At 32.1% G+C, this 14,512-nt stretch overlaps 3 protein-coding genes across 4 annotated transcripts; 2 read left to right on the top strand and 1 right to left on the bottom strand.

The window, feature by feature from the left end:
• The first annotated feature begins 1,503 nt into the window (after window positions 1–1,503).
• LOC100162999 (KH domain-containing, RNA-binding, signal transduction-associated protein 2) lies at window positions 1,504–7,091 on the top strand. Of its 2 annotated transcripts, XM_016803639.2 has the most exons (7): window positions 1,504–2,001; window positions 2,925–3,043; window positions 3,146–3,262; window positions 3,489–3,928; window positions 4,022–4,092; window positions 4,167–4,304; window positions 6,894–7,091. In XM_016803639.2, exons 1-6 carry the CDS (start codon window positions 1,857–1,859, stop codon window positions 4,298–4,300), a joined length of 1,026 nt encoding a protein of 341 aa, XP_016659128.1. In that variant the 5' UTR covers window positions 1,504–1,856; the 3' UTR covers window positions 4,301–4,304; window positions 6,894–7,091. The 2 variants fall into 2 exon arrangements, with proteins under 2 accessions (XP_016659128.1, XP_001946062.1); XM_001946027.5 differs by lacking the exon at window positions 6,894–7,091 and having other exon boundaries at window positions 4,167–5,558.
• On the bottom strand, window positions 7,073–9,113 carry LOC103309145 (putative GTP-binding protein 6). The gene is made up of 2 exons (XM_008183855.3): window positions 9,003–9,113; window positions 7,073–8,945 (listed from the first exon to the last, which is right to left on the bottom strand). The coding sequence occupies exon 2, from the start codon at window positions 8,620–8,622 to the stop codon at window positions 7,174–7,176; it is 1,449 nt and encodes a 482-aa protein (XP_008182077.1). The 5' UTR covers window positions 8,623–8,945; window positions 9,003–9,113; the 3' UTR covers window positions 7,073–7,173.
• Window positions 9,114–9,344: 231 nt separating this feature from the next.
• On the top strand, window positions 9,345–14,474 carry LOC100164408 (mage-e1-like). The gene is made up of 6 exons (NM_001162152.2): window positions 9,345–9,670; window positions 10,026–10,197; window positions 10,271–10,442; window positions 10,567–10,646; window positions 12,522–12,671; window positions 14,123–14,474. Exons 1-6 carry the CDS (start codon window positions 9,639–9,641, stop codon window positions 14,180–14,182), a joined length of 666 nt encoding a protein of 221 aa, NP_001155624.1. The 5' UTR covers window positions 9,345–9,638; the 3' UTR covers window positions 14,183–14,474.
• Window positions 14,475–14,512: the final 38 nt, after the last annotated feature.

Below are 14,512 nucleotides of genomic sequence, written 5' to 3'. Positions count from 1 at the left end.
AGTTGTCCCCCACCTAGCTAGTAGAGCGGCTATATACTCGTACAATGTACCCGACGGCCCGAGGCAGTATATTTGACTGCCTTTGCTGGCGTTTTACGCATGCGCCGTTCATAATATTGTATGTGTTTACGCCGCACACCCGTATACCACCTCCCATGCATTAACATAGGCAACGCTGGCAACTGCCTCGTCGAATGTCGATGTCGATTGTCGAACCTCTAGCGGTGACTGCGCGGCAGGGCGCGCGTTGGTCGCAGGATTAAACTCAAACGGCAAGGTAATTATAGCTCATAAATTAAAACGTTACTGCTACGTAACTACGTGAGCCACTCTCCAGTTTCATGCAAGTTGAATACGAAAAAAAATTAATATAAAATATAAATTTTGGTAAATATAATTATGAAATTATGAAAAACTAAAAGGTAAAAATTAACTGAAAAATGCGCCCCAAAAAATATTGCGCCCTAGGCACGTGCCTTGGTGGCCTATGGGTAAATCCGCCCCTGGGTACAATATAACATTTACACCATCTGTAAATGGTAATTCAACGACAAACGTAAGCAATAGATTTGATGAATTTGAAAAATGTAAGTACAAGATATTTGTGATGTGCCGTGCATTCAAATTAATGCTCTCCCCCCCCTCAAGAACCAGATCGCACCGTCCCTAAGTCAGTCGCAGCTTGCACGCGGGCGACGGACGGAGTGACACGTCTGCGGTGGCTTCAGAGGGTTGGTGACGTGCATGATGGTTGTGTGTGGGGGGGGGGTAGATAGCGTAAACGGCACGCGAGGCAACGACGGGGTCGATACACTCGACGCGCACCGAACCGTGTCACCCCACGCTGTAACGGGTTTATCGTGTACGACGAAATTCGGCGACACACAACTGGTGCCGCGATCTTTCGGTCACCGTAACGCGCATGGCGTCATAGAGTAACATAATTTAAACTCTACGTAACGCACGCGTTACTTTTCGTTGGTCGCGCCGTATCGATTTTCATTATTTTCGAGCGTTGCGCCGTCGTTGCGGAACGTTGCGCCGGACCGTTTCGCGCGTCCTGCTCCCCGCCTTACCGTCCCGCCAATTACAGCCCGCCGCACCCCACTACCGCCACCCCCCCGTCCAGTGGAAGTGTGGTACGGCATTCATGTTCACGGTTCCATGACAAAATAAACAGGTATGACAGCAACTTTGTGATACGCATAAAATGGCTGCCACTTTGCTCCTTATCAGTACGTTTGTTATCATTCACAATTTTAACTCAAATTTAATTTAATTTAAATTATTTTTATTGACAAAAAATAACTAATAAGTATATTATTTAATTAAACAATAAAAAACCATGACAAAATAAACATGTAAAAAACATTTTGTGCATATTTGATAAGTCATGTGATAAATTCTCGACCAATGAGAAGTGGAGCATAACGTACGCCATATTTGCGCAGAAAATCATCAGAATGAAATATTGCTGTCATACCTGTTTATTTTGTCATGCACGGTTCATTGTATTGTCGGCCATTTTCAACGCGCGTTCCCCAGCTAACCAAACTCTCTCGTCACTTGTTATCCGCCGACATAGTTAATTGTTATTTTGTTCGTGTGTCGCGTTTTGCACCTACTGCATACCACTTACCTTTTCACTTCGCGCTGTACACTTTAGACCTTTTCGTCACACAATTTAACGCAGCCGACCTACTGCCGCCGCCGCCGCCGCTGCTCCGTGTGACCCGTGTGTGTAAGCACGGAACGCCGTAAAGTCAAAACACTGTCACGCCGACAATAATTCCACTTTTATTTGGCCGTGTTGCCCTGTAGTGCTCGTCGCAGCATACCACCGTTCCCCGAACAACATGTCTTCAACGGAATTAAATGACGGCGCCAACGGAGAGATGACTTCCGAGTCCAAACCCAACGAATACGTGTCGGCCCTGGTCAAGGAGAAATACGCTCTTGAGGCTGCCACCCATCTGAACACGATGAAGCTCATCGACGAAGGTCAGTAATTTTCCATAATGTCATCGTACCCACCAGAGCTAATTTTTATGATTACTATTAATCGTAAACCGCATCTTGTGCGCGGACACGTTTATTTACCAACCAAAATATATTTCTACCAAGGTATCTATTGTTGGTATGAACAAACATTTTTACCAGTTTACCTACGACAAGAGTTTTTACCATCTAACTTCCACCTAAATGTATAATCGAAACAGAATTACTATTCATTGATATAATAAATGTATAGATAAGTACCTAGGTATATATTACAAATTAAATGCCCTATCATTAGACACCGTAATTAAAACAAAATTAACAAATACATTGGTTATTGGTATCTAAGAATAATTTTAGACAAGCGCTTAACTTGAAAACCTTACCTCTGCTCAAAAACTGAGTATTAACACTTAGCCCATTCCTTAAACTCAATCTCAACAGCCAAAATTATGATATTCAAAAATTCAATTCCATGATTGGACTTGTCTTATGGTACCTACCTATTCAAATTGGAGGACCACCGAAATGTTCTAATATCCGACTCAATATTTCTTATACTTATTTCTCTGCATTAACTATTACTGGTGCTATGGTATTATATGACTACAACTCATTGCATAACATCTAGAAAATTATAAATTTCACAAAATTAGCTAAAATTGTTACCATAAAAACTTCTTATTAAACACATAGCTTCGACTTTATACTTGACATACAACATTTTTACTCAACGTCCAGAAATGTAACCAATTACCAATAGGCAAATTCCCCAAGCAATCGTATTTTAATAAATCAAAATATAGGTATAGGTAGAATATATACTAAACAGTTTTGAATAATTGCTGATTTCATATATTATGTACAATTTATTTATTTAATTTATTTATTTATAAATTAACTTTACATATTCATTTTTATTGTAGAAATTGCCAGAGCACAAAACACCAACGGAAAACCAGAATCTGCTTATTTGGACATAAATAGTGATAAACCTATTCGGCTAACTGCCAAGATTATGGTTCCAGCAAAAGAATTCCCAAGGGTATTAATTTTTAACATATTATTACCTATTTAAATTGCTTAATTATTTTTTAATATATCTATGTATTATTCATAAATGATATAATTAATTTTACATTTTTAGTTCAACTTTGTTGGTAAACTATTGGGACCTAAAGGAAACTCATTAAAACGTCTCCAAGAAGATACTATGACCAAAATGGCAATATTGGGCAAAGGATCAATGCGTAACAAAGAAAAAGTATGTATTTAGCTTTAAAATATTTTTACAGGAAGTGAATTATCAATTTGATAACTCTCGTGTTTTGTGATGTGCTTTATATTTATTGTTTATTTATACATTTCTATAAAACAGTATTCTAACCAATAGATATTATAAATATTAAAATGCATTTAGTTGCAATAAAGTTTCTATAGCATAATATTCCATTCTGTCATTTACTGATACATATGTTTCTATTTTATAGGAAGATGAAATGAGAAGTTCATTAAATCCAAAGTTTGCGCACCTTGCTGATGAACTTCATGTGCAAGTTACTGCTTATGCGCCTCCTGCTGAAGCTTATGCTCGTCTTGCTTATGCACTTGCAGAACTTAGAAAGTTTTTAATACCTGACCATAATGATCAAATTGCACAAGAACAAGCACGTGAAATGCAGCAATTTGGAGGTGCTCCACCTGTTCGTCATCCAGGACCAATAATTCATGCTCCCCCACCTCCACCTGCAGTAATTCGCCAAATGCCACCTCAGCCACCTCGTATGCCAAGAGCTCCAGTTCCAGGAAAGGCCAAAGTAATGAGCATATTGGACAGAGCTCGATCAGCAATGGAAGGATCAAATGCTTATCCTGGTAATGGTGGCTATGGTGATTCTGGTTCATCTCATTATTCTCATTTTGATTCTGGGTAAAATATATTATATTATTTTATAAATTGTTTAAAATTAATCATTCGATTATTTCAATAATGTCAGATAATAATAGTGAATGGCTTTAATAGGTATGGTGGTGTAGCAACATACAATGGCGGTGGTAATGACGATTACTACTCAGGAAATTCATATTCGCAAGGTAAAACAATTAATTTTAATATTAATGTAAAATATTATATTCAAAATTGTAAATTCCCTTCTTTTTTTTTTTAGATAATTCTCAAAGTGGTGGTGGACGTGGTTGGAAAAACTATAATACTGGCGGTAGTAGTGGACCATCCAAACCGACTGGTAATCAAGGTAGTCGGTATGGAGGTCGCAACGCCCCATATACCAGACAAAAATAATCAGGTATTTGTCAGGACTATTTCTATTGTAAATGAATATTGACAACAAAGAGAAATATTGGGTAGAATAATTTTTTTTAATGATTCGACATTTCATAATTATCTCAAAAATAATTTTCCACTTAGTAAAACAAATTAAGATTATCTTATATATATATTTTTTTTTTATGCGTATATAAAATATAAAAGTATTGTACATCCAATAAAAATTGTGTATTACATGGGATGTTGAATTCCAAATCATATTTTTCTTAAGCTAAAACATAATTGTGTAAGGAATACAACTTAAATAATATAATTTGTAAAATGGAGTGTAAAATACAAGTTCTGCACAAAACTTCTTGATTAGATTATTATTATAACTTTATATCAAATATTGTTGGGCTACTTATTTTATTATTATTTTTTTTAAATATGAATTTGTCTTTAGGAAAATGTTTATAATTTTTTGATGTATTTTTGATTATTACTTTTTATAGATACTTAGAACATAACATACATTGTTACTAAAGGATAGCACCACTGCCACAATATATTTTTATTCAATAAATAATAGTAAATACTATTGATAAAATATTTGAGTTCCTTTACCTGTATAATATTGTAAAAATAAAAGAATAATGAAATAAATTTGTCTACAAATACTAAATTGCATTTATAAGAGTTAAAACACAATCACTATAGTATTTATTAATTAGATGACAAAAATTAAATATTAATAAAAAACAAAAATAAACATTAGGACAAAAATAAAAAAAAATTCTATTGTGGCAGAGGTAACAATCCACTTAAAATTAAAATTCACCTGTTGCTTGCTGCTAATATTACAGATGCTGATTTATTATAAAAGTAAAAATTTAAATTCGAACCCAGTGATTGATGATGATGATTATTATAATAATAACAAACCAATTTACTAATATAATATTTTTAATTATTATTTTATTATATTTATGTGTTTGATTAAAACTTAATAGAACCATTGGATTCATTTTAAAATGTCACTTATATACTATGTAATTACTAATTAATAAATTGGAAGAAATATTTGTAGTATTTATTGTTTTATACAGTTATTATTTACTTATTTATTATTATTTTTTTTTTTTATCATTTTATTATAAAAAATATGGATTACACATAATCTAATGCTATCGATAGATGTTTAGATTTATAATAATATTGTAGTTTGTTAGGAACAACAAAATTTATATAAAATAAAAACTTACAAAAAATAAAATAAAATATTTACAAATTACTTGATCTTACTATATATACATATTTTATTATATTTACCCTCATAATATATACTATTGATATAGTTATTATATATTTGTGTGTTATGGATGATGTGCATATTGTGGCTTTTGTCGACATTTAAATAGCCAACACTATATTCACAAGTTTTGAAAATATGAAAGTCATTAGAGGTTATCAATTATAATTTGTGATCAGATCTATTGTGCCTACTTAATCTTGTGGAATAAGAACATTTTCGATAAATATTTTATATTCTTTATTTCCACCGTCTAGCAATTGTCATTAATGTTATGTAACAAATAATTAATTTTAGTATAGTTTAATTTATTGCTTATTTATTTGGTTTTGAAAAGTTTTGTCTCTAGCTATACGAGTTAATAATTATAAACAACTGTTAGTATAAATTGTTGGCAGATGTTAGCATTGACCACAAAGTGCACATCAAATGTAACATATTTTTATTTATATTACACGTCAACCTTACAATATTTAATAATTGATAACAATAAAGTTTCAGGTGAATCCTTATAACCAAATATTGCACGACCCAAACCTAATTCCTCACCATGAAAAACATGTACTGGATAAAAAAAAACATGATAAATAATATTTAAATTGATCATTATGTTATCATTTTAGGAGTATATATATAGCCATTACATTTATGACATAAATTAACTTCCAGCAAACGAAAACCAATATAAAGAGGAGTGGCGATGCTTTAAAATGCGTAAAAATTATTATCGTGTTGATTGCCGATGATTCAGGCGGCCTTGGAAACCCCTATTTTAGAGAATAATATTGTCTCTAATTTTGTAGAAAAAAAAAATGTGGTGAAGTCTAGTGTACTTCATCACCATACATAACATATTTAACCTGGAAAGTGATAATATTTTTATAGGAATACATATTATATTGTTATAATTATGTCTAAAATGTGGTAAGTTGTTTTAAAGTTTAATAATGTCAAATGTCATTGTAACTAACTCGATGCCTTTGACAAAAAAAAAAAAAAAATAACATACAAAAGTTATAAATAACTATAAACTCAGTAAACTATACATCAATAATATGAAGGAAAAAAGAAATCAAAATTGAATGAAAATATTTAAATAACAGGTACATCTTTAAAATTAAATTTGTTAATATATGCATAAATATAAATTATTTAAAAACACTACGCGTTTTTATATTATTTATTTTGTTAAAATAATAAAAAAATAATTGAAAGATCCGTTTTTGTTAATATTTTTTTTTTATTTATATAATTAGTGCATCTACATGAAATTTATTTTACTTTACATTATTTTAATGTCTATCTGTTTTGTTTCAGGAGATTTTGGTTCCACCATATACACATTCATTGATTCTTTGCTGTGACAAAGGTGGACAACTTACCAGAGTACAAATTTTTTTACTGTTTTTTTTTATTTGTTGTGATTATTTTTTTTTAATTTGTAGTAATGTAATCTTAATACCAATAAGACTGCCGATAAATGTACAATTTTTTTACTTTTGTAAATGTTTATTGTTTTGTTTCAATACAATAAAAACTAGTCAATTATTTATTAACATTTTGTTTACATTTATTTAAAACATTTTCTACATTAAGACTAATTGTTTATTTTCTTTCGTATAAATAAACTTTTAAACACATCTAGATCAGATTGGGTAACAATAACCTCCATTACAGAATAATCACCGTCCGTGTTAATATTGACAATAGCTGTGTGTGTTCTTAACCATTCATATTCATCTTGGCCAGTGCGGACCCGAATTTTAATTGTTCGTCTACCAGTAGCTTTCATTATTTGACTTTCTATTTTCTTCTTGAGCTCGTCCAAACCCTCCCCAGTGGTACAAGATATAAATACCGAACTTCCATCACGCTCTACGTTATCTAGACGATCAACTTTGTTCCCAACATCGATTACACTGTTCAATAATTCTGGGTTGATACTTAAGTTTTTTAGCGTTTCCTCGACGTGGGATTTTTGTACAATGACATTGGGATGAGACATGTCCCGTATGTGGACGATAACGTCAGCGAACATGGCATCCTCCAGCGTAGCGACAAACGGTTCAATGAGTCTAGTCGGTATATCTGATATGAAACCTATGGTGTCTACATAGAGTACGGTCATGTTGGATGGCAACACACCCCCGTGCACGGTCACATCGAGCGTGGCAAACAGGCAGTCCTTAGGTACTAGGCCCACATCACCAGTCAACGCCCTGACCAGCGATGTCTTGCCAGCATTGGTGTATCCAACCACAGCAACAACGGGTAAGTCCTTGTTAGTCCTATTGTGACGCAGGTGTTGCCGGTGGCTCCTCAGCTTCTCCACTAACTTCTTGAGTTTCTTCTCGTATGCTTTGAGCAAGTCCTTCTTATCGTCGTACATGAGCTTGCCGCTTAGAGCTATCTGGCCCGCCTCAGTGCCCAACCGCTCGGCGTACCCATCCTGCGCACCGCGTATCCGTGACCAGATGTATGGCAGCTCAGCCAGGGCCACCTGCAACTTTGCCTCCCTAGTGACGGCGTGTCTGCGGAATATCTGCACCACCATCAGGTACCGGTCGTAGACGGGCACACCGAAACGGTGTTCCAAATGCTGGTGTTGGATCGGCTTCAGTACGTTGACGCTGACGAACACGGCTGTGATGCGGCGGTCGCGGGCAACCCGGAGAGCAATCGCGTCCACATTGCCAGGACCGAAAAACGTATGCTTCCTGTATGATGTGAGGCCTACTAACAAAGTGTCTGTCACCGACCATTCGGCCAAGGTACGCACCAGCGACCGGCTCTCATCCGCTTTGACTTCCGGCCTCGTGCTCCTGTCCTTGTTGGCCCCCCATTTGATGTACGGCTGGACGATTAGCACCTGGTGGCCGCCGGCCGGCGCCAGTTTCAGCTGTCTGTCGATCAGTTCTCTGGCCTGAGCGTCCTCTGCACTGCCGCCGCCACCGTCGTCGTCACCACCGCCACCGTACCACCTGACGAAACGGCCGCGACGCCCAGCCATCACTGTTCGTGCCAAGCGGCCCATGAGTCCCGGCATTTGCGCACCTTGTCCTTGGCCGCTATGTAAGAAGCCGCTGCGCCCGCTGCCGTGGAAACGGCCAAGTGGGTCCTGCGTACCGCCGGAAACCGCTTGATGACGATCTGCTGCGTCACGTGCACCAAGGCGAACGTGAACGCCAGCGCGCCTAACCCGGTGCCGTAAGATCTCGTCAAGCAGTCCAAGTACGAGCTGAACCCCGGACGCGAGTCTTCGAAATGTTCTTTGAGTGCTGTCGAGCTGCTTCTGTTCATGGTACGCGACAGTATATGATTATGATGACTTGGTTGAACTCGTAATCCACTGCGACTTGCGAATGAACACTGGATCGAGGGCAAAGATGAATTACCAAAACCAACCTAATTATATATAGCAATTACCATTATTTTTTGTCTATGCAAGTGATATTTTTAACACTCGTCATCGTTGACTCCATCGTCCAACGATTCAAACAGTGCCGCGGATTAATAAATATTAGAATTTTCCATTTATCATTTTTTTTTTTGTTATCATATTTGATAACCCCATTTTAGATAACGCCGTTATAGTCCGTGGTTATAGTTGACCGCGGTTTAAGATATACAACCGTGTAGTTGACCAATCATGGGCAATGACCATGGTTTGAACCACGGACGTACATACCACGATATACGATATACGATCAAACATTTTGCAATTGTTTGAATATAAATTGAAACTCCTGTTTTCATTTTCCCTCCAACAGTCCAACGATAACGGAACGAACGACCACAAAATCACAATACCACAGAATAACAATAATACTACATTACTATTTTTTTTTTTATACAATACTGAACACGAATTAAAATTTTCGTGCTGGTGACACCTCCACAATTTAGAATTATTGTTTTCTAGATTTATTTTTGCTGATTATGTATTGTGAGAAAAAATCAATTAAATACAATAATTTAATTGGTTTTCTTTGATATTTTACTGTTACCGAAACACCATACTAATAGTTTACTGGTTCAATTGCCCTGTAGTTCCTTCGAATTATGTCTGACGAACAGGACTCGATCGAAATTGAGTGAGTATCAAATAATTCTTAAATAATCGTGAAATAGAAATGTTCTATTATAATTGATTATATTGATTATAACTGTATTCACATCACTTAGGGCCTGTTTTACAATCATAGTTTAAATCTCGGTTAAGCCTAACCTGCTGATTTTACCAGCCGAATTCGGTGTTTTAACCTTAGTTCAACGATTGTAATACGGGCATTTAACAATCTAATAATTTAATAAGAAATTAGGTCTGTTACTGAAGTCTGTATTTCAAATGTATAAATATATATAATTTTGTTTCTTGGCCCTGGCTTGTATTGTATGAAAAATAAAATAGTTTTTTACTTATTTTGAAATTATATTTACATTTTTTAGAAATCCTAGTAAAAGTGCCACTATCCTCTGTGTTCAGTACCTTATATCACACCACATGAAAACGAAAGGTGTCATTAAAAAAGATGATCTGATGAAAACTGTCTTCAAGGGTCGCAATCTTGGAAAAAATTATGAAAGAGTTATGGAAGAAGTGGATAACACATTAAAAAATGTATTATTTAAATTATTTCAGAAACATATATCTTTGTGCAAATTTTATTAATTTTTAAGAATTTTAATTTCAGACTTTTGGATTTTCAATATCATACATTAAAAATGATCACAAACAGTTCTTCATTGTGAATAATATGGATGAAATTGAAACTAAAGAATTTAGTTCTGAAAATTCAAAATATCAAGTTTTATTGAAACCAATAATCGGGGCTTTAGTTATGCTTCGTGCACCAATCAGTGAAGGTTTTTATAAATTAAATTTTTTGATTACAACATTTTTACTTAATTAATTATAAGAATTAGGTTCGATTTACAAATCAAAAATAATATTATGATTCAACTTAAAATAAAATAAATTTTATTTCAGGTCAAATGTGGAATATACTAGAGAAATTTACATCGAAATTTAATTTGGACATGGACTTAACTAAACAAATTGTTAAAGGAGTAAATATTTATTTATTTAATATATTAAAATGTATACCCAGAAATGTTTATAATATGAGTCTTACAAAGAAGACTTTTAACTTATAAATAATGAGAATGACTAAAATATGTTTTTTTGAGAAAATTGGAGATTGTATTTAATTGTTGATTAAAAGCAGTGGTTCTTAAATGTTTCAGAATCACAGAATTCACCTATAATTTCATAACTAGGGTTCCGATTTTAAAGGAAATGTCATTTTTTATTGGATTATGATAGAAAAATAATTCTTATATAAAAATGTGATTCATTGAATTTCGAAGGAATTTTGAATATAAATCATTTTTAAAAATAGTTTTGTTAAATTTTCAATTGAACATAATAGTTTTATACATATTTATGGTAAAAATCAATAAGAACTAGCCAAGGCGACATGTTTTTGAAGTTATGTTTAATATTACTTTTAATCAGTATGCTTTATTGCTTTTAGAGGTATCAATAACATATTTGCCATGGCAAGTTAATTAAGCGTTTTTCAAAATACCCATAGTACTTATAGATTAAATGTGTTCTTGATGGGTAGATTCAAGATTTCATTTTATTTGAAAAAACAACAAACAATGACAATTTGAAAAATAGTAACTTAGATAGTTATTTATGTTTGCATTATGTACCAAGAACTTCGGTGGACGTCGAAAGACAATTTTCTATGATTAAAAATATTTTAAGCTGTGTAAACGCTTTAGTAATGAATTTTTTTCTTAAAATAAATTAGTTAATTTGGCAGAAACTTAATCAATTTTTAATTTTAATTTTTTTCACATTTTTAATTGATTTTTTTATTGTTTATGTTATCTTGAATGCAACAACTATTTGAAATCTGAACTCTATTAATAAGACTTGTGGTACACATCCGTAAAATTAAACAGTATTTATACTTCTATAATATATATTTTTAAATTCCATAACATTTTAAAAATGACATACGTAACATTTTACATATTAATATATAGAAAAATATTAAGCTTTATAGATAGTATAAGTGAAGACGTTGAAACTAAAAATTATTCGTCTATAAACATTTTTATTTTTCATTGATTTCCATATTTTGGGCAAACATTTTTTTAATAGTTCATAGAGCACCACCGATTTATAAAACTATAGACCTAAAAAGGGCCTTAGGGCTTGAAAAAATTAAATATACAGTAGAACTCCGATTATCCGAACGCCAATCAAACGGACGTCCAATTAACCGGACGAAAAAAAAAGGTCGTCTTTTAAGAGGACGCCACTCCCGCATGTGTTTTCTTCGTCTGACAAAAGCGTAACATACCAAATTAAGCTCAGAAATTCAAGTTTTATGCCGTTAGCTTAAAAATTAAAGCAAATCGACCTATTATGAAATTTAACGGTAAGAACATTATCTGTGTTTTGTTGGAATTATCGTAAAAAAACTTCCAACAAAACAGATAATTGCGCCAATGGTCAGTTGTTGTCTAATCGTCGCACAGTTTAGTCTTTCAATTGTTATAACGAGTGAATTGTCGTGTTACAATGTCACTATATATCTTTTAAAATGTCATATGTCAATCATCCGGATATTTGCTTATCCGGACCACCCTTGACATTAATTAGTCCGGATAATCCGAGTTCTACTGTACTTAGTTTGTTGTGTTGGAAATTGAATTATCTTATTTTACTATGAGTTGTAAATATGCTTTTCTTTTTTTTAAAAATGGACATAATGTTTCTTTACTTAGAGCCTAAAAAAGAGACTTTTAATTTAAACAATTTATTTCAACTTAGCCTAGTATAGAACTTTATTATTTTTAAAATATTATATTACACAAAATATAATACATACCTATAATACATTACAAATTTTGATTTTATTTCAGCAATTTGTAAAAGATCAATACCTTCAATACAAAATTACTGATGACACAACCATATCACTTGATCCAGAAAAAACAAGTTATTGGTTTACTTTAGGACCTAGAGCATTAGAAGAATGTGATCAACTAACATTATTAAATCGAGTTGGTGAGGTAAGTACAAAAATCAGTTCTGAATACAGGAGAGTCATAGGCAATCAGGCATGGGCTAAACATTTTATGCTGTCATACAAACAAATAAATATTTGCATATTGTATGTACACATAAAATTGCTAAAAAAATAAATAAATGTAATAAATGTATAAATAGGAATAAGAGCTAAAAGGAGTATCAAAGATTGTATTATGTATATTTATTTAAAACTCATTTTAAAAATATACAATGAATTTGAGGCTGATATGAGTCAAATTGTCTGTAAAATATTTGGGAGGGCGGGCTTCTACACAAACTTAGAATTGGTATGCAATATTCAACTTAAGGATACAACTATTTATGTAAACCAGTATATAATAGGAAAATTATTGTTTGAATTTTAGAGAAGTCTTGGAAATATGCAATAATATAAGGATAACATTAATTTAAATATTGTGCAACATTGACTAGTCTATAGTCATAAATCACAATGTTCTTAAAATTGAATTAATAATCAACTTTTTAAAAACTTATTTCAAAGTTTATAAGGGTAAACATTAATTCAGTTAAAACTGTTAATTTTAAATTATGATAAATGTTTCTTTAACACTCATCAGTCATCATATTCCTTTTTTATTTTCTACTTATATTAAATTTTAAGTCATGATTTATTAATTATTATTATACTCTGGTTCTGGATATTTTAATTTTCTATTTATTTTTTGAATGTATTTTCAATTTCCAAGACTGGTTGATGACTGATATTTTTGATTGACAATAATATAAATATTTGTTTTTATTTTAAAATGTTACTAAGATGCGATATACCTATAGATTAATAAGACTTAATACTGTATAATGTATGTGTTACTATAACTATTATTTTGTCAAGAAACAATTGGAAATTATTATTGGTTTATTTTAATTTATCTAATATTATTTTGTACAATATATGCTTGGTGAACAAAAAAAAAAATATCAAATCAATGTTTTTATTAACTGGTAAAGCCAAATTATTACAATAGTAAATTAAATAAGTTAAGTTATGAGTTCATTATAAAATTAACTATACCTTTGTTCAAAAGTCAGAAACACTTTTATTTTCTACAATGAAATGTTCATTGACCAATGATAAAAACCGTTATAACCAGTGGTTGTTTAATACTTTAATAAGATGTAAGAAAATGTTTTGTGACTTCACTTAATTATTTTTCATCATGGTTGATCGTTATGTTACATCTTATTTAAGTATTAGAGCATTTGATGAACTAAAAATTATTTTTGGAATGCTTTTATTTTTACTAACAATTGAGTTTAACACATTGATGAACAACTAAATTTTTTTATTACTACAAAAATATATCTTAAATAATAAATTTTAATTGCTTAAAAATTTACTATTACTGATATGTTTTATATAACTGATTAGACATCACAATAATTTGTTGTACCCTCATTATTTTTTTTACAGTTGTACAATAAGCCTGCCTCTTCATTCAAGCGTGTATATACTGCGATAATTGAGAAGTAATCTTTATTACATTGTCCCAGGAGTATACAATGTACTCAACCTATTTATAATATACAAACAATTTTTTTAAAGTTTGCTTAATATACATTTTCTCAAGTGTAAAATATGACTATTACAGTAACTATTAATATAGGTACTTTAATTTGTAATTAGTATTTTCAATTTGTATACATTTATAACTTTTATAATAATATTACATTTCTGACTGATGCAAGTTAAAAATGAAAAATGTTATTATTTATTTTGAATCCTGTATCTCAATCATCAATAAAACATAATTCATCTAAAGCAAGCCGACTGACCACTATTTTTTATTATGTTTTATTATTG

Source organism: Acyrthosiphon pisum, chromosome A1 (genome assembly GCF_005508785.2).
Source record: "Acyrthosiphon pisum isolate AL4f chromosome A1, pea_aphid_22Mar2018_4r6ur, whole genome shotgun sequence".
Lineage (NCBI taxonomy): Eukaryota > Metazoa > Arthropoda > Insecta > Hemiptera > Aphididae > Acyrthosiphon > Acyrthosiphon pisum.
Note: the sequence above shows the minus strand (reverse complement) of the source record. Positions and strands in the feature narration are given on the sequence as shown.

What these genes read in the sequence shown, in the direction of transcription:
- LOC100164408 (NM_001162152.2), top strand. Translation starts at nt 9,639, where the DNA reads ATGTCTGACGAACAGGACTCGATCGAAATTGA. An exon ending in TCGTGCACCAATCAGTGAAG is followed by an intron (nt 10,443 to 10,566) that starts GTTTTTATAAAT and finishes ATTTTATTTCAG; the next exon opens with GTCAAATGTGGAATATACTA. An exon ending in CTAAACAAATTGTTAAAGGA is followed by an intron (nt 10,647 to 12,521) that starts GTAAATATTTAT and finishes ATTTTATTTCAG; the next exon opens with CAATTTGTAAAAGATCAATA.
- LOC103309145 (XM_008183855.3), bottom strand. Translation starts at nt 8,622, where the DNA reads ATGCCGGGACTCATGGGCCGCTTGGCACGAACAGTGATGGCTGGGCGT.
- LOC100162999 (XM_016803639.2), top strand. Translation starts at nt 1,857, where the DNA reads ATGTCTTCAACGGAATTAAATGACGGCGCCAACGGAGAGATGACTTCC. An exon ending in CAATGCGTAACAAAGAAAAA is followed by an intron (nt 3,263 to 3,488) that starts GTATGTATTTAG and finishes TCTATTTTATAG; the next exon opens with GAAGATGAAATGAGAAGTTC. An exon ending in TATTCTCATTTTGATTCTGG is followed by an intron (nt 3,929 to 4,021) that starts GTAAAATATATT and finishes TGGCTTTAATAG; the next exon opens with GTATGGTGGTGTAGCAACAT.